This window comes from Filicampus tigris, chromosome 1, assembly GCF_054856515.1.
Source record: "Filicampus tigris isolate MCC_2025a chromosome 1, RoL_Ftig_1.0, whole genome shotgun sequence".
Taxonomy (NCBI): Eukaryota; Metazoa; Chordata; class Actinopteri; order Syngnathiformes; family Syngnathidae; genus Filicampus; species Filicampus tigris.
In genome coordinates, this window is record NC_141217.1 from 31,181,900 (window position 1) to 31,201,026 (window position 19,127).

The window sequence follows — 19,127 nt, forward strand, 5'->3', positions numbered from 1 at the left end:
GCGGATGATACAGCCTCCTTTAAATGTATTTCTAAATAAAAGCCCCAAATAGGCTATTTCTTAATGGTTGACCCACATGATATTTCATAAAATGAGCATCATCGGACAAACTTTGTATGAATATTATGATGAAAGAATAAACAGTAATACTTTGAAATTTCATACAGAAACGAAAAACCCATGTGAAATGATGTCAGGTAGGGCAGAATATAGATTAGCAAACTTTGAGAATAATTTTAACAATGTTTTTGAAACAAAAAACGTGGTCAGACAGTCGCACCGCATGATGTTTTGGCACTTTGAAATAAATTAAATCCAAATGTTTTATTTGAAAGTTCAAAGATCCTGCATCAATAGAAGAGGCTGTACATACATACCATCTTTTTATGTATTTAAATTAGTGCTGACAAATGATTACATTTTTTAAACTAATAATTAATCACGATTAATCATATTTTTCAACTACAATTTTTTACAAAGCTCGGAACCGCTATTTACTTCAGTAAAATCTTGGAATTAATATGGAAAAAAAAATCTAAGGTAGATTTTGATTCAAAGATTGTTGTAATAGCTTTCTTTGATCCTTAAATACGATTCTTTTCCAGATTTTTTGCTGTTTTCCGGTGTCTATTGTATATAGCATTTTGTGTTTTAATTTATTGCTTTCACTTGTTATATTATTGCTGTTTTGTTGTTGTAATGTAAAGTGCTTTGTTACAGCTGTAGCTGTTATGAAATGCGCTATAAAAAATAAAGTTGTATTGTATTGTATTGTATAAAAAACAACAGTGGAACGATACACCAAAGACGTACAATATGGTATTTGAATTTGGTTTTCCAAAGTGTGCAAATTATTTTAGATTTCTCCAATGAGCCGTTGAGCAACCTTTTAAAGTAAAACTACGTAAAAGTCCGTCTTTGCGACGGCGACTCTCCTCTAAGTTTGGCTGCACAGTGAGCAGAGGTCAGCTGCATACACAAAGTAAATAAAACTTTGATTTTGATTTTTGTTTGGGGGCGTTATAAAATTTAAATTAATCTCCATAGTTAATGCTTTAACTTTGACAGCCCTAATTTAAACCTTTTTTTTTAACTGATAAAAACAACAAAAAAACAGTTGGACAGAAAATTGATGCGACACGTCATATAATAACAAACAATGGCAATATTTCAAATTAAAGCAAAGGACTGCGACTCTTTTAGGTCGACGCGTTGGGCATCTCCAAAGAAGATGAAGACGGCAAGGCCGACGCAGTGGACGAAGGCAATGAGGGAGAACACCGACGTCCACGACTGGGTCACCTCGATCATGTAACCCGACAGCGACACCATCAGCACACCTGGGAGGCACACATAGCGCACTTAAAGCACTTCAGGTCACATTTGGAAATGACATTTAGCACAACTACACACAGATGAGCTTCATTCACTCCGTGACTCAAAACACTCATACAGTATCTCAAATCGTCTTTATCCACTGAAATGAATGGAAATGCCATAAATGCATTCCATCCTCCACCACCCACCACATAAGTTTGTATTTTTAATAAGGACAAATAGCACTCGATAATATTGTTCTTTAAAAAAAAACAGGATTAACATCATTTAATAGAATGTCAGGAATTAAATAATTTGTGCGTCACAATTTAATACTGCAATTCCATTTGTTTGTGCTGCTCCTTCTGGTGTGCCTGCATTGCGTACAGACACAAAGAAAAATATACTTCCTACTGAGGGTGTTCCGATCAGGTTTTTTATCCGCGGAATCCGATCATCCATGGGTGAGATCGGCCAATACCGACTCCGATCACATGGATTAGCTATCCACCGTCCAGTTTCAAGCACGTGTTCTGTTCTTAACCGAACTAATTCGAACGTTTGATCACATTTATGAAAATGAATACACATTGAGGATACGTACCTGAGAAAGCGCCGAGCATATTCATGAAGCCTAAAGGATAAAAATAAAATAAATGAATAATTCAAGTAACTTGTTGAGCTGCTGAACAGTGTTTACATTGTTCCTTAAAGCAGGACTTCTCAAACTTCTCAGGTCCAGGAAGAGATTTTTCCCTAAATACATGATACATGTTTGAAGATAAGCATGTTGTACTGAAGTGTGGCGATACTTCAGTTTTAAAATTTTGGGGGTACGGCGTGGTTAAAATGGGGCCCAGTAACGGACTTGGGTGTCTGGCGTGAGTCACCCCTTCCGCAGTTTAGAACGACTTGAGCGTCTTCGATCGCATCAGCCGTTATCCACCGCGACGGCTTTTTCCCTTCGGATAGTCTGCTCGCTTTAGAGCAAGAGTTTAATAGTTCAGGATTTTTCATATACTTTGGTTTTGTTTGTTTTGACGTTTGTTTTTCAAAATTAGGTCGTTTTAATTCCTTTTCAGAAGGGGTTTGTTTGTTTTTATTAGTTTAACCGACAAGTACGAGAACAAAGGACATTTTCGCTTTAATTACACCAGTCACCAGCAAATTTTAATCAGGGTTGGCTTTGTGTGTCCCTAAACATATTTTTGATGCTGATTTAAATAATGTCTTGATTGTTTTTCTAGCTCATTAGGTTTTTGAGATATTTTGCTTTTTGGTTTTTAAGTTTGATCTATAAAAGCTTGCGCAATATGGATTTGACCATACATTATAGTATACTATGACGTTTCAGAAAAAAATTCACCTGTTGCTGAACCTAACCCTTAAATCGTAAGTATTACTAAGTATCTTACTATATTACACATTATATAATTATTATTGTTACTACTAATACTGTTATGAAAACCTGATGTGCTAGAGGAGAATAAATAGCAGATTTTGAATCAGTGCCAAAAAAAAAAAATCGAGAAAAGTTCACCTGCATTTCTGATTAAAAAAATGTAACAACATATGTTGGCAAGTGCTATAAAGTTTGTTTTTTTTAAGTCCGATTTGACAGCCAGTGTGTGATCAGGGGCTTCACACTGGCGCCTCATTGTTGAAACGTGGAAAAGCCCTGCTACAACCCGCTGGAAGATCATCTACTCCAGAGGTTTTAAGTGGATATATTTTGGCGCTTCAAACATATAGCTATGTGTAGGCATAAGAAAGACGCTAGACGAAGTTGCATCCACTTTTCCAGGCGATGTCGGTGTCATTTGACTGACAGTTTAGCGAGGCGTGCTTTCAGTGCAGTCAGCAGAGAGAGCGGAGAGAAAGGCTTAATTTTTCACCATTTTGATATACACCAGTCATATTGTCTACTTGGCCATTAAAAAAAAAAAATCATGAATATTCATCACTAAATAATTCCGCGGAAGCCCAAGTTCCGACTCATGGGCCCAGTTTGAGAAAGACGGCCCTAAAGTCACTGTGCCGACACGTGACACATTCATCCATCAAGATGTTGTAGGGAGCCACGCACTCAACTCACCAAAGAGGGCTCCGGCCCGCGAAGGGGTTAGGTCCTGCACATTCACAGATGCGCCACTGCAACGCATGAAAAGTCATCAGCTGAACGCAGCATCACGCAGCATGCGGGGAAAAACATACATCAAAAGTCTGCACACCCCTGTTCAAATTATGTTTTTTGGTTGTGGAAGCAGATGAGCTCAAGATAAATCATTAATTTGAACTTGTACAGCGCAACGACATGTTTTCGTTTGAGTGGGAAAGTCAAAACAAACAACTGAAATAGCGTGGTTGCATAATTGTGCACACCCTTTTATGACTGGAATGTGGCTGTGTTCAGAATTAGCGATAGCTAATTACATTCAAACTTGTGTCAATAAAAGTGCCTCTGATTAGCCCCAAATTAAGTTCAGGTGTTTTAGTAGGCTTTTCCAACAAAGCCTGAAATGTTGGTGCTCACAGTGATCGCTATTTGGAAGGGTTGATAATTCCCTCCATCCCGATAAGGAGACACTTCCAGCTCCTGTTCTTGATGCTGCCACCAGCATGCTTCACAGTTGGTTTGGGTTTTTTTTTTTTGGTGATGAGAAGTGTTGAATTTGTGCCAAACATGCCTTTGGGAAATGGCCAAAATGTTCAACTTTGTTTCCTTGTGGACCATAAAAAAATCTCCTAAGCAACACATGTGCAAATGTGTTAGGAAAAGGTGCATATAGTGTCCTAACAAGTGACTTTGCCATTTGTAGTGCTGTCACAATGCGTAGAGAGTTAGGCTCTCCCCTACAGAATGCCCTCAGTGTATCCCATAATGCGTCTTGAAAAGTAGTGAACAACCGCCGGTCACTAGAAAAGCAATATAGAAAAATGAAAAGATTTTTGGCATGAGACGAAGGATAAGCGTCACAGGCAACACATCACAACGCAGATGGACATCAAGTGCAATGTTTGGGTTTTGTGGAAGACACTTCTCAAAACAACTTCATGTTAGTATAATCAAGTTCACTCACAATAAGTCAACTACATTTAATGCGCTAGTGGTGTCACAATTAATTGATTAATCAACAACTAATTGATCATCAAATTAACAAGTATTTTGATAACTGATTAAGCATTTGAGGACCTTGTGTACCCTCAAATTGTCCAAATGCTCAGCTCTCATCTTATCAAGAGTAAATAAGAGAGTAAATAGTACATAGAGTAAGAGTAAATAGTCTCTTCTTGACTGACTAGCTTTGTGTTCAATCAAAATAAGACTTTTGCAAACATCAGCTTTTACTTTGAAGAACAATGTTCAACACTTGTTCCTGTTTACCTGTTTACAGACCAAACCAGTAACTGAATCCAAATCAATTTATGGGGGAAAAATAGTTTGGTCTATGGTTATTTTCAGCCATAGTATGAATATTGTGCAATTGACATGTAGTTGAACCCGAAGCAGTCTCAGGAAGTAGTAGTGCAAACTACGTAGCCCTTCCTTGACATTAATCAGTAGCCACGTCCTCTCATGTGATATTTCTTCATTGGTGTTTATTTGGTTTTGTTTCACTGTAAAACAAAACCAAATAAACAACAATAATCACATGATAGACAATGGGAAAAAGATTTAGCAATACATTTTAATGCGATTTTTTTTTTTTTTTTTTAGATTATTTGATTAATTTACAGAATAATAGATAGTAAAAATATTCAGTAGTGACAGCACCATTATCCACTTCATAAAACTCCCAATACAGTTAAGGGAGTATTGGATTACCAATCGTTTCAACCCTAGAGTCAATTTTACTGTATAGTCCACCAAATGAAAATGTTTGTGGTGATTAAGGCGTAGGGGATGAGTGAATGAGTAAATAATTCCAACCAGAACCGGTGTGACTCCATTCGAAGGCCACAAACAAAACAAGACCAAAACAAACAGTGTTTGCACATCCGACCACAAACAACCTTTCCCGCAATATTCAAAATTTCGGAGGGTTATTTTATCTTTAGTACATACCAGCTGGTGAAGGAGAGTGCAACTATCGCAGCAGAAATGCAGAAGACGGCGATGGGGAAGGACACCTTGACGGAAAGCAGCAGGACAAAAGCGCTGGACACGCCCATGGCGATGAACTGAAGTGGGCCGGACGCGCATGTTAAAACATGACAAACCGCAGGTTATAGTCAAAAGCAGCTCATTTGCACACCGCTGGTGGTTGCAACAATAGAACATAAGCGCGTATGCTTACCTGCATCGACTTTCTCACAAACGCGACACTGTAGCCTTGGCTGATGAGCGAATCGGAGAGATATCCGCCACAAAGTGCTGCCGGGATGGCAGGCATCCAAGGGAACACGTTGTACACCCACTTCTAAAAAGAAAAGACGGGCGACGTGCCAACGGGGTCATTGACGTAAGTGTAGTCGATGCCCTCTGACCCGCCAGGAGGCAAGGCAGAATGCTGCAGCAATTTCACAGGGAATAGCATATTGAAACAACGATTATTCCAATCAGGTGTGTCTTTAACCTTTATGCCACATTTCATTCACCTTTGTTGGATTACGTCACCAGGTCAAGAGAGGTGAAAATATGTTTACATTACAACAGAAATGACAGCACTGTTTCAAAAGAATTCAATTCCACTTTTTCTAACGACGTCATCGCGCGGCGACGAGTACTGCTGACGTAAGTGTCTAGGTGACGTCTGTTAGGACGTACCGTGGCGTGCGGATATTCTTCGCTGAAGTATGTCGGCATCCACGAGAGCAACGTGTAGGAGGTGCCGCATGTGCACAGGTGAGCTAAGATCATGGCCCTGTGACAAAGCAACAAGGCAAAACATTTCATTTATGTTTCATACTGTCTTTTGTTGATTTGTGTCTTCCAATCAAACTGTACAAAATGGCTGTCTTCTAATGCCGTCTACATGTCCTGGTCATTATTTTGACATTTTAGTATTTGAGGCAAAAAACGTCGGCGCGAAGTCATCTTCGTCATGGTTAAACATTGCACTGCATGTGAATTTGGCTTTCTCTTCTCTGATTGGACTAGCAGAGAACTTGATGTGGTCACTCTGCCGCCTTGGGCTATAAAAGCGGCTCAGTCTCGTCCATGCTTCCGCAGCGAGTTCGATTGGAATGGTAGCGTTTGCGAACATCTTTATATTGATTTTCAGGTTGGTGATTTATTGGCATAGCGTTTGGTTAGTTTATTAAGCATAGCTTGTCGTAGTATATAAATTATTTAAGCCGTAGTTTGTCACTGCTGCTGTCAGTCACAGCCAAACCACGCCCCCAACCCGCTCCCCCCCTCGCATGTCCAGTGGTCCTCCAGGCAACGCCCCCTTTGAGCGCCCTTTTTCCAATATTAGTGAGTGAGGGGGGGGTGCAAGGATCTGGTAGGTGGGTGACCCTTTCATTTTCCTGGCTTCTTTCTGTCTTTTTTGGTTCATTATTTGTGTCAGCGGTCTCGTTCATGTCAAGTCAATGTCAAGTCTTTTTCCTAGTGTTTGTTTACATAGTTACTTTGAACCTTAAGTTTTGGACTTCTGACTTTTGATTGATATTTTTGACAGCTCTGAGTAGTGTTTTTCCGATACCGTTTTTTTGGCCCCCAATACCGATTCCACTACCTGGCTGTGCAGTATATCACCCGATGCCGATACTGGACTGATACCTCGCCGTTGAAACAACAAAATACAAGCTCAATATTTCTTGTAATTCTACAGAAATGCATACTCACTTGGATGTAACATCATTCATTTTTAAATCATCACTTGTGAAGTATTTGTAGTAACATAGTAAACAATACACATGTTGAATAAACAGCCTATTTCCATAGCTATTTGTACTGGTGAGAGTGAGACATGGGCTAGATATTTACATGAAGTTGCATTTGTAATAAAGCAACGTGCAATTATTGTACATCTATATTAATATTCAATTCAATGATTCTTATAGACGCCCCCACCATGTGACGTCACATTTGTAGGCCGTGTGCAGCCTTAGGGCAGGCGAACGAGTGAGTGGATTAACAGAGGCAAAATAGTCGCTAAGTCCGTTATGTGTTTATAAAAATGGTTAATAACCTGTGCTGTATACGGTTGCTCTAATCGGTCAACTCGAGATTTTATGTTGTGATTCAAAGTGATTCAAAACACGAAGAAGTTGTTTGAAAGACGACGAGCTCAACGGCTGTTAAATCTTCAACGTGAACACGTTAACACCATCACAACGTACAAGGATATGCTCTGATGACTTTATATCAGTTACTGTTTTCTTTTTTCATGTGCAATGGGTCATAAGATTACCTTTGATTGTAAATTCGAGGTAGACGTGACGCTTTACTTGTTTGCATACCCATTCAAGTTTGAGCTCGCATTGCCGTTCAACATCCATCCTGTGATTGTGAGTGTGAATGTTTGTTTGTCTTTGTAGAACACTTTTCGTCTATTTCGGTATTTATGTGGCTGGTGTGCCTAAAAACAGTCAAGTCAGTCCGTTACAATAAGCCGGGTTTACATGGAGACTTTTTTGCCATTCGGAATGAAGCTCTCTGGTCACCTGTTTACAGATCCACGAGTTCAGAATCACTGGTCTAGAGCAGGGGTGGGCAACGCTAGCGGGCTGCTATCCCGCATGCTTTATTTGTTTCTCTCCTCCAACACACCTGATTCAAATGATCAGGGTAGTTATTAGACTTCTGCAAAGCTTTCTGAGGTGATCATTAGAATCAGATGTGTTGGGGGTGGGAAACATCTAAAATATGCAGTTCGGACTGGAGTTTCCCACCGCTGGTGTTAGCGTGTCATCCCAATACACTGCCACCCACTGGTCAGTTGTTATAAGTGCAAAAGTAGATGACAGAAGTGCAGTAGTGGGGAAACATATCTCCTCCCATTTCTTGTATTACTTTTACAATATTTTTTTTTTTACTTTACATTACATTCTAATAATATACAGTACATTCACTGATTTATACATAAATGTGAAATTTCACTGCAATACTATTATAATGTATAATCCATCCATACCAGACGCATGGCTTTCTCAAGAGGCTCAGCAGATGTGAACATGATAAACTCTTTGATTGGGAGTCATTTCTTCCTTCTTTCTGCTTTGGATACGCTTTGCCTGAAAGGATCACATGTCAAACATTTTACTGATGTTTTTAATGGTGTCACTTTGGAAAGTTATTAAAAAGGGTTTTAACCAAGGTGGATAACTAAGTTACTTTAGTTTAACATGAAGCACAAAAAAACTGTCGCAAGTAGAATAATTTGTCAGGTGATTAATCAATTCAGAAATTAATTGACGTTATACTTTTTATGATTTTGCCTCTTTACATCACCACAATAGATTTGAAATAAAACCATCACAGTGAACATTTAAAAGGGGACTCCATTTACATCTAGGTGTAGATACCATGAAATAAAAGCTGGACTTCTGAACTTTTCTCACGTTTGTCTTTTGATCAGAAACAAAAACAAAAGAAATGACACTGCCGTTCCAATACTGCTATCTGCTTTTTTTCCCTTTAACATAAAAAACAAAAGTGCAGCTAAAAACTGCAAACTCCCCGTTTAAATATTTTCCCAAAAATATGGTACTATGAACCATTTTGAAATTGCGGTCACAGCCACAAATTCAAAATCATTACGAGATGAAAAGACTGTCGTCGATACGGCACCTTTCAGAAAACACTGCCACACAACGAGCGCCCACAATCCAGACAGAAAACCAACAGCATAGAATACACTCTCCCAGCCATACCAGTCCAGCAGTACGGAACCCAGCAAGCCTGCCAGCAGTATTCTGAAAGCACAATCCAAAGGTAACACAAAAAACACATCTTGCATCTTCCATATGTTGTTAGCCTGTGTGGGTGTGTGGGTGTGTGTGCGTGTGTGGGTGTGTGTGTGCGTGTGTGTGTATACGGGTTTACGTGTGTACTGCATACCCAAGAGAGCTACCACTTTGCATGATGCTGTTTATAAAGCTCTTCTCCCCTTCCGGTGCACGCTGTGCGATCAGACTGGCCAAAGATGGAAAGAATACCCCTAAAAACAGAAATGGACATTCTGAGGACATTTAGATCACATGCGGGGTCGTAGCATCAAATTAAGCACCTCCAACACTTTATATTCCTGTAACTAGGGATGGGGGAGTACCATTAAAATGTATCAGGCAATTATAAAAGATGTCAATACCAGCCACTGATACTTAACTCATTCACAGCCGGACATTTTCAGACCCTTTTTTTACCCTAACGTTTGAAAAATTTAGGGGAAAAAAACTATTAAAAGGTTCTTGGGATTGAATGGCTGGGCAGTGAAAAGACAAATATGTCAATGACAGTGAATGAGTCAAAGCAAAAAAATAAAAATCTTGACATTGAAAATGTCTTCCTCTTAAGTAGTAAGTGCTCAACAATAAGTGCTCCTTTGACTCTCCATTGAATCATGTGCGTCAGAAATACAGAAGCCTTTGTTCAGAATCAATCCAAACATATTTTTTTTCAAGAATATGTTCCCAGCAGGCCCACTAGTTGGAACACGGCATTCGAATTAATTTTGCGTTTTTTGTGGAATACAGGCTAAGCAGCAAAATGCACTCGTTTTTAGCCATCCCCGGGGGCGGCCATTTTGTCTTCTGTCGACTGAAAATGACATCACAACTGCTCACAACGACCAATCACGACTGACCTGTTTCCCGAATCTGAGCTGTAATTGGTAATTTTATGTATCATTAATACTAGTGGTATCGGTACTTGGTATTGTATTGGTGCGTACTCAAGCGTGAATATTTATACTGGTAATGGTCCGGGAAAAAAAGAGGTATCGAACATCCCTACGTATATCTACTGAATGCCTCCCTAAAAGTTATCTCAACGTTGCGTAATTTGGTGACATGCACCCAAATGTTAGATAAATACTCCCAAATCTACTGACGTATACAGTAAAAGGGATCTAACTACTCTCAATTGCACTCACTCTAAATACTTTAAATGTTAATTCAATGTTTATTTTTCTGTAAATTGTTAAATGTTAATGTTAAATGTGACCTAAACAGTCCTAGATGTACTCAAATACTTTTTAAAGATGACCAAAATACTTCTGTATTTGTTGAAATAGTCTGCCGGTAATATTGATCTTCATGAAGCGTAGCTCAGAGAAACAGGTTAAGACATGTTTAAAAGGATTTGAACTGTATGAAGGGCTGTGAAAGTGTGCAAGTCAGACAGGATGGAGAATTAAGAAAATTCAAGAATTAAGAAAATGAAAAAAAAAAAAAAATCAATCTTACAAACTTCCCAGGCTCACCCTCATGCTTGGGCCTCTGGAAATGACAAAAGACAAATACATAAAATAATTCATGGTGTGATAGAATGAACTAATGTGAGCTCAAAGGACCCAAATTTGAACCAAATAACTTTACACCATAAATCCTAGATCGCCATAACGCAGTCCTTCTTAAATAGTGGGCCGAACCCACCTGGGGGGAGTGCAGTGAGATGCCAGGGTTGTGTGTGTGAACCAAGGGAATATGCTTTTTTTTTTCAGTGTACAAGAATAAAGTGTAATTGCACAACCACTAAAGTAGGTGGCAGTGATGCTCTCATTGAGAGAGTGTTCAGACTCAGGCAGGGGTCACCAACTCCGGTCCTTGAGAGCGTCTGTCCAGCCTATTTTCGATGTCCCCCTCCTCCAGCACATCTGATTCAAATGATCAGGATCGTTATCAGGCTTCTCAAGAGCTTGCTGATGAGCTGATCATTTGAATCAGGTGTGTTGCACCAGGGAGAGATGGAAAACATGCAGGATAGGTGCTCCCGAGGACCGGAGTTGGTGACCTCTGGTTCAGAAAGTTTTAACTCTATGGTGTAATTTTTTATTCTTTTTTTATTTTTTGCACCTAGCATGCACACACAGCACAGTGCAAGGACCAGAGGTGGGTAGTAAGGAGTTACATTTACTCCGTTACATTTACTTGAGTAAGTTTTGGGAAATGTTGTACTTCTAGGAGTAGTTTTAAATCTCTCTCTCTCTTTCTTCCTCTCTCTCTTTCTCTCTGTTTCACTCTCTTTCTCTCTCTCTCTATCTTTCTCTCTCTCTCCACTTTGTTGTACAGGGGCTGAAATTTTGTGCTACTTGTGCTTAATTTATACTATGATTATTTTATTGTTTATTAAAGTACTTGAATTTACCTTAAAATTACTTTTAAGTTATTCTTTGTTATAAGTTCCTCTATACTCGGCAGAGAGTTTGGGGGATGATTCTTCCTTATGGGGGACGTAACCGAAAATAATTGAGAAGCATATCAGAGTGGATACAAAAAGTCTACACACCCCTGTCAAGTGCCAAGTTTTTTTTGTGATGTAAAATAATGGGGCCGACATCTATCATTTCAAAACATTTTGTACCATTAATGTGACTTACAACTTGTACAACTCAACTGAATTAAAAAAAAAAAATAAGGGACGGTCAAAATAAAAAAACAAAATAATATGATTGCACAAGTGAGCAAACCATTTTATAAAAGTGATGTGGCATAACCTATAGGCTTCTAAAAAAACAAAACGAAAAATATCAGGAAAAGCCTATGAGATCAGGTGATTTGTATTTGGGGTTAATCAGAGGCTCTAAAATGGTGGAAGGTGTGTTCTGGCCACATTACTTCAGTTGTTTATGATGGACTGTTACAAGGTCTTGCTCAAACAGGTCACCTTGCAGTGTTCCCATGAAGACTCTGGCCATGGTCATGAGAGCCAGGGTGCGAGAGCCAAGGTGGGCCAGAGCGGGCGTGGCGGCTGTGACCACCGCCCATGAGATGGCTGAGAAGAATAGGACTTTCTCCCCTCCAATTCTGCAAAATGGAACATCCAGCGTCAAAATCAATCAAAAGCCTAACTAGAAAATAAAAACCACTTGAGACAAATGTCTCTTGTTCAAAGGTGGAAAAAAAAAAGCCCAAACTGAGTGGTTCCCAAGCTCCTTGCAGAGGATAAAGAACAAGACTGCGAGTACTGTTAATTGAATTCGTAAATGTGTTGCAGCAATGTTAGTTCTCAAATATTCGTTGTTTCAAGGGAAATGTACGCATATCCGATCACGTGTTAGTATTAGCATTAAGCTGATGAAAGCCTTAGCTATGCGTTTATTTTAAATACACATTGTGTAATTCTCTTTATTTGATGACCAGTTTTAGAGTAAATTTGAACTAAGAGTGACATCAAACAGCTTCAAGCCTCTTTTTAGAAGAATTGTTCACTATGGGGCATATTCTCCTGTGAGTCAGAAAAGACGCGCTGTTGCACTTTTATGACTGTGCAGATTCTCCCATCCACCTTAAACTTTTGAGCGCCAAAGTATCAAAACTGCACAAAGCAACATTTACTTATATATTTATCTCTAAGCGTTGTCAAGCTACAACCTTTTGAAATATCAAAACTATTGAAATAAACTGTGAGGCCTGAAGTGTGCCATATAAAATGTATGCACTCTAGGCTGAGCGATCCCTGACAAATCTGCTCGTGCGCACGGATCTCAAAAGGCTCATCAAAAAACAACAATAGGTTACAGGTAATTTGCTATAGAGCCGGAGCCGGGATCGAACCCACGACCTCTGAACTGTGAGGCGGACGTGCTAACCAGTCGACCACCAGCCCCTTGCCTGGCTTTGTTTTGAAAAAAAAAAAAAAAAAAGTACCATTAATTTGTTGCCGTGCCGAGCTCTGGACTAGAGTTTTTCAAGTGAGGTAAGGTGATCTCACCAAAATATTTACACCTTTGAAGCACATACCTCTTGTCAAATGTTTCCATCAAGTGGATAAATCACATACAATATTGCTGTTGGCATTATGAGGCGTTCGCTGGACCCCAAAGTGTGTGAAGCCAGCAGAATTGAGCCAAGTAGAAAGACTTGCTTGTCACTCGCATGGCCTCCCAGGATCTGTGTGCACGAGTAACCCCAGAAGAATCCACCCAGGGCCAGGCCGGTGTCGATCTTGTTCCAGCGGAACGTGGCCGCCATCGCCACTGCGCAGACAGGCATGGTCATCCGGGCACAGTACACCAGGCACGTCCCAACAAACAACACTGGCATCCATTTGCGGGCCTCTACTCTGTTGTTGGAAAAGAAACACATTTTTGGAATTTCGGCATATCTCACTATGATTGATGTCGGTAAAACTTTACTACACAATGTGGACATGTCCCACATCTGATCTAATGCATTACTTTTCCAGTTAAGTAGTCAGACTACAGTTATTTTTGAAATATTACAAAACTATGCAGAACATATTACGGATGCCCATTTTGTGGACGGTCGGACAGAGGACAAGAACTCTTTTTTAAAAAACGGACTAAGCAAGGACGGAGGTAAGTTTTCGTCCGTCCCTCTAATCGTCCCTAACCAGGTCAAGTCCCGGCTGGTGTGTTGTGTTCTTTTAAAAAGCAAGATTGCCTGCTAAGCATGCACAACACTGGAGTGCTCTTTTTCATGTGTGTTCCCTCCCTGCATTATTGTTGTCAAAGGCATAGTCTGCCCTCTAGTGGACGTCCATTTCACTCACGAGTGGAAAAAAACCCACTGAAAGGTATGACCTGGAAGTGGAAGACGTTCGTTCTCCTCCTAAAATAACATGGCCTTATTTCGCAATAATTATTTTTATTGCAAAATTAACGCTTTAAAAAGTGAAAACGTGCAAAATGATTCTGTTATTACTCAATCTTAAATATTCTCTGATGTCCCCTGGCTTGCTCCCATCATCATCATCATCATTCATCATCATCTTCATCATTACAACACGACAGTGGTTGCTGGCAGCTAAAAAGCTGTCTTAGTTAAATAGTTGTAAACAATTCAATCCACTCACTCATATATATATATATATATATATATATATATATATATATATATATATATATATATATATATGAGAGAGCGAGAGAAAGAGGGACCATATATACTGTCTATGTCACAGCACAGTACGCATGCAAGCTTAAAGAGAAAGTCCAACCAGATTGCGTGCGCAGTATAGGCCTATAGATGCAAGTGAACGTGATTGACGTGCATCTCACCTGGGCCACAGATTTTTGTCTTGCGGCTCCTCTGAGACCTTGGTGGCAGCGCAGACATCACGATCCAAGAGAGAAGCGGCAAAGTCATTCCAACCATTTCCCGACATACGTTTGTCTGCCATTCAGCGAACAGTGGCGTGTCTGCTCCGGCGTCCAGAAAAGTGCTCTGCGGCGTCACCTGATCGCAGGCAAACAAGCTAGACGAGTTAAACGTGTTAGAACAAAACCCCTGAAAAATCACCTCTGTGGTGTTTTCGAGAGTGACGTCTCTACAGGAAGTTGCTGTCAAGGGAGTGTTTGAATCAAGCCCTTGAATGGAGAGATGAGTCGGTGCATGCTCCAGAAATTGAGACAACGACATCAGGAACTTCAGGATCGGGATCGGCTTCACTGCCTGACATTGATTACGTTCCTTTTAACAGTTCCGTTGAAAGAGTTACTTGGAATTGTGCTTCTGCTGAGGAGAGCATGTTTGAATGATGACATAGCTGCGATATTTTTAGTACTCTTTAGGCGCGAAAGCAAAAATGTAACTTCATTTTGTTCTTGTTGGTGGCTGGCCGACAGACTTTTGAACATTTAATGTGTTAACCCATTTCAAAATACAGCAACATAAATGTTAACGGATTCACTGCCGTGGGCATTTCTGTTCATCAACTGGAATCCAACCGTTTACTGTCATCGAGATCTGCAACAGTTAATCAATTAATCCAAAACAAATCATTAGCAAATTAACCGACAACCATTTCAATGATTGATTGTTTAGTGCCCTTGTTTAACTTAAAATTGTCCAAATCCTCAGAATTTCAACTTTTCAACAGTAAATTGTAAACAGTAAATTTCCAAATATATGAACAATAATGAACAAAATTTGACCTCGGAACAGGAAAGTAGTGATATTTCAGATCATGAAACTTTTGAGTTTCCTCATGGGACAAATGTACGCTTTTTTAAGTCAACTGAATATAAATTATATGATTTTGAGACTAATGTTGACCCAGACACATATCTTTATCACAATTCCAAATGTAAATCTCACTATTATACTGCAAATAAGTGTGATAAATTGAATATAAATGTGTTTTCACTCATACATTTAAATTGCAGAAGCCTCTATACAAACTTTCATCAAATTAAGGACTTCTTACAATCATTGAAACATAAGTTTCATGATGTTGCCATTAAATGTGTAAAAATGAATAATAACAGGTCAGAGTTTAGAAGGGTTACAAAAGGGGTACCGCAAGGGTCAGTTATTGGTCCAAAACTATTTATATTATTTCTAAATGAAATTAGTAGAGTGACAGATTTTTTTCAAATATGTAATTTTTTCTGATGATACAAATGTGCTATGTTCGGGAAAAATATAAAAGAGCTTTTATGCAAAGTTGAAAGAGAGTTTGATAGTATTAAGTCATGGTTTGATGTAAATAAATTATCTCCGAATATCAAGAAAACCAAATTTATGCTTTTTGGAAATCAGAAAAAAATAAAAGGGAATATTATGTTAAAAATTTGTAATGTTAATATTGAACGGGTTTTCGAAACAAAATTCCTGGGGGTTATGATAGATGATGAATTAACATGGAAACAACATATTAACTATATAAAATAGTAAAATTTCTAAAACATAAAATTTCTAAAACAATAGCAATATTATATAAGTCAAGACATCTTCTAAATCATAAAGCCTTACACATAATTTATTATTCTTTGATATTTCCCTATTTGACTTATGGCGTAGAATTGTGGGGATCTACACACAAAACTACAATAAATGCAATTTTAGTTCTGCAAAAGAGAGCAATACGAATTATTAATAAGACTCACTATTATGCACATGCAGACCCACTCTTTTTCAAATCAAACATTATGAAGTTAAAAGACATATACATTATAATTATAATTCACCCGTTTGTAGCCTATTGTATTGTATCTTAGGGGGTGGCCATTTTGTCACTTCTGTCGACTGAAAATGACATCAGGGCTCAGATAATGATCAATCATGACTCAGCTTCAGAAAACAGGTGATCTATGATTGGTCGTTACCTGAGCCCTGAGCAGTTGTGATGTCATTTTCAGTCGACAGAAGTGACAAAATGGCCGCCCCCTGAGATGGCTAAAAACAGGTGGGTTTTTTGCTATATTGCATAAACGCAATATTTAATAAAATGCCCTGTTTCAACTAATGGGCCTGCATAGAACATCTTGAAAAAAATATGTTTGGGTTGGTGTCAGGTCCTGTTACAAGACATATGCTGTGACAAGAATCCAAGAATATAACAGTTTCAGTATCTTGATTTCATCATTTCTCCCTCTGAATTATGAGGAAAGGTCACTTGAAAAACACTTATGTCCATTTTTTTCATTATTCTTATTTTTACATGTTCCTGCGTTAGACGTCGCATTTATGTGAAAATTAAACACGTTTCCAAAATCGGACGGACGTGTTTTTCACTGGACAGCGACGATAAGCTTCATCACTCATAAGGCTGTTTCAAATTTGAGCTCTTCATCGCAGGTTTAATCTACTCTGGCCAAATAAACAGATTGGCCTTGTGCTGGTTGGAGGAAGAATGATGGCGCATTTGTCAGTCTGTTCTTCAAAGGGCTATTTTCACTGTTGACTATTCTTCTAGCAGACCATACTAAACACTTACAGTATGTGTTTTTTTTTTTTTTTGCAGTACCCACCTTGTGCCCAGTCGCCGTAAAACAGTGCTGCCTCGTTGTGCCACGACAGGACACACACCAAGAATGGGTTGGTATACGTCACGATGTGCTACGCCAAGTGCAGTGTGACAATGCTTCAACACAATTAGATAAAGGTTAAGCAAAAAAGAATTGGTTCAAAGCAAAACAAGGGAACTAAAAGAAAGTTCATTCCGTACAAGCTTATTGGTGGATATTTTGAACTGAAACCTGTCAGCCAATCAGAGAAGGGCTTCCCCGAGAAGCAGAAAATGAGTCAAGGAGATATGTTGAAATATAATCAAGTGAGACTGTTTTACTCTAAACTTAAGGCGGCAATCAGGTTGACACTGGCCATTCCAACCAGACTCAGCATTTTAACAAACTGTCATTTTTGCCACATCCTGTCACGTTGTCACATATTCTATTGAGTCAGGAATGATGAATGATCATTCCTTACTCCCTAATCACTACAAAGGGATCTTCAGTGGACATTTTAGGCAACTATCCAGGTGCACAAGTTGAAGTGGCCAATCCAACCAAACTCTGCGTTTTTGACAGAACTCTTATCAAGTTGCTACTGTCCTAAAAGGACAAAAAAAAATACAAAAGAAAGCTCAAGACAAGAAAAAGAAATGTTTCACAAAAGTTAGGTTTATTTGCGAATCTGCTCTTGAAAATGTGTTAGGCGAACAAAGTAATAGATCTTTGGCAAAAACGGAATTCTTTGAGATCTTCAACGTTAACACAGGCACAAAGGTCTACACTTTAAAAACCTGCTCAGGCGTGGGAGGGACAAAGGCATGGCAACATGCATAGAACATAAAAATGTTTGCGTTGACTTCCTCTTTAAACATCTGGCAGACAAGATCCCGGAATTGGATCCCAAATGCTTCTATACTAGTTCATCTCGGCCGTGACATACCCAGGGTGCACAAGGTCAGAGAGCACTACAACGGCCCCCATGACGTCCCATACGCCCAACGCATAGACCTTGGCTGGGTCATAATAGGTCTAGGGAACAAAAAATTGTTCATGAGAACCCCGCATGATGACAAACCTGCCTCATCGGCGAACGATGAACTGCTCCTCGGGATAATGGATGAGGAAATGTTTATGGACGAGTCCAACAGCTGGGTCGCGACACTACCCTTCAAACCAAATAGGTGCAGACTACCTAACAACCGAGACCAAGCAGATAAACAAAAAAAAGATGGCCAACAGTGCTGTTGTCATGGAAGCGTTCCCGTCTGACGAACGGGCAAAAGAGCTGAAAAACCTTGACCTTGGAGCAGAGCCCCGCCACTCCAAAGGAGTCTAGGACTTAATTGGGATTTGCGAAATGACCGTTTCACCTTTCTCATGTCACAAGAAGACAAGCCATTCACACGAAGGGGCCTCTAACATCTTATATGACCCCCTTGGGTTTGCAGCCCCCATAACTATGCCCTCATCGGGGAACTTTGCACAGACAACTGTGAATGGGACAGTCCACTGCCCGCAGATAAAGAGGCACAGTGGAAATCTTGGAAAAATTCGCTCATTGAACTTGAGAAACTACAAATCCGCAGACAGTATGTGAACATATCACTCCAGTCTACCTGTCAGAGAGAGCTGCTTGTCTTTGCAGACGCTTCCATATTGTCTATATTAGCAATCACGTATATTCGAGCTTTAGACAACAAAGGCCATGTTTATGCATGGGCAAGTCAAAATGAGCTCCGAATGCTGAAAGATCAGATCCATTAAAAAAAAATCCTGAGTCAAATGAGCAAAAATTGGATTTACTAAACCAAGCCAAGTTAGTCATTGTGCAGACAGTAAAACATGAAGCATTTGAAAAGGAAATCAAATCTCTAAGCAAAGGAGAGGACATAACAAAACACGGTGTATTGAAAACCCTCAGTGGGATTCTGGACAAAGAAGGACTGCTGCGAGTGGAAGGACGTGCGTCTTCTGCAGAAATACCTCAAGAGCAGAACCAGCCCA

The 19,127-nt window shown here is 39.4% G+C and overlaps 1 protein-coding gene and 1 long non-coding RNA gene across 3 annotated transcripts; one reads left to right on the top strand and one right to left on the bottom strand.

Moving 5' to 3' along the window:
- Positions 1-1,147: 1,147 nt before the first annotated feature.
- On the bottom strand, positions 1,148-17,285 carry LOC147153557 (voltage-gated purine nucleotide uniporter SLC17A9-like). Of its 2 annotated transcripts, none has more exons than XM_086032092.1 (13): positions 17,142-17,285; positions 14,448-14,625; positions 13,292-13,489; positions 12,092-12,231; positions 9,326-9,425; positions 9,056-9,180; positions 8,400-8,499; positions 6,086-6,182; positions 5,616-5,738; positions 5,384-5,499; positions 3,413-3,468; positions 1,922-1,951; positions 1,148-1,340 (listed from the first exon to the last, which is right to left on the bottom strand). In XM_086032092.1, exons 2-13 carry the CDS (start codon positions 14,567-14,569, stop codon positions 1,171-1,173), a joined length of 1,377 nt encoding a protein of 458 aa, XP_085888218.1. In that variant the 5' UTR covers positions 14,570-14,625; positions 17,142-17,285; the 3' UTR covers positions 1,148-1,170. The 2 variants fall into 2 exon arrangements, 1 of the variants encoding a protein (XP_085888218.1); XR_015086985.1 differs by having other exon boundaries at positions 1,324-1,340; positions 3,413-3,492.
- On the top strand, positions 5,940-11,317 carry LOC147153558 (uncharacterized). The gene is made up of 3 exons (XR_015086987.1): positions 5,940-6,163; positions 9,063-9,199; positions 11,285-11,317. It is a non-coding gene; the product is annotated as an uncharacterized LOC147153558 (long non-coding RNA).
- Positions 17,286-19,127: the final 1,842 nt, after the last annotated feature.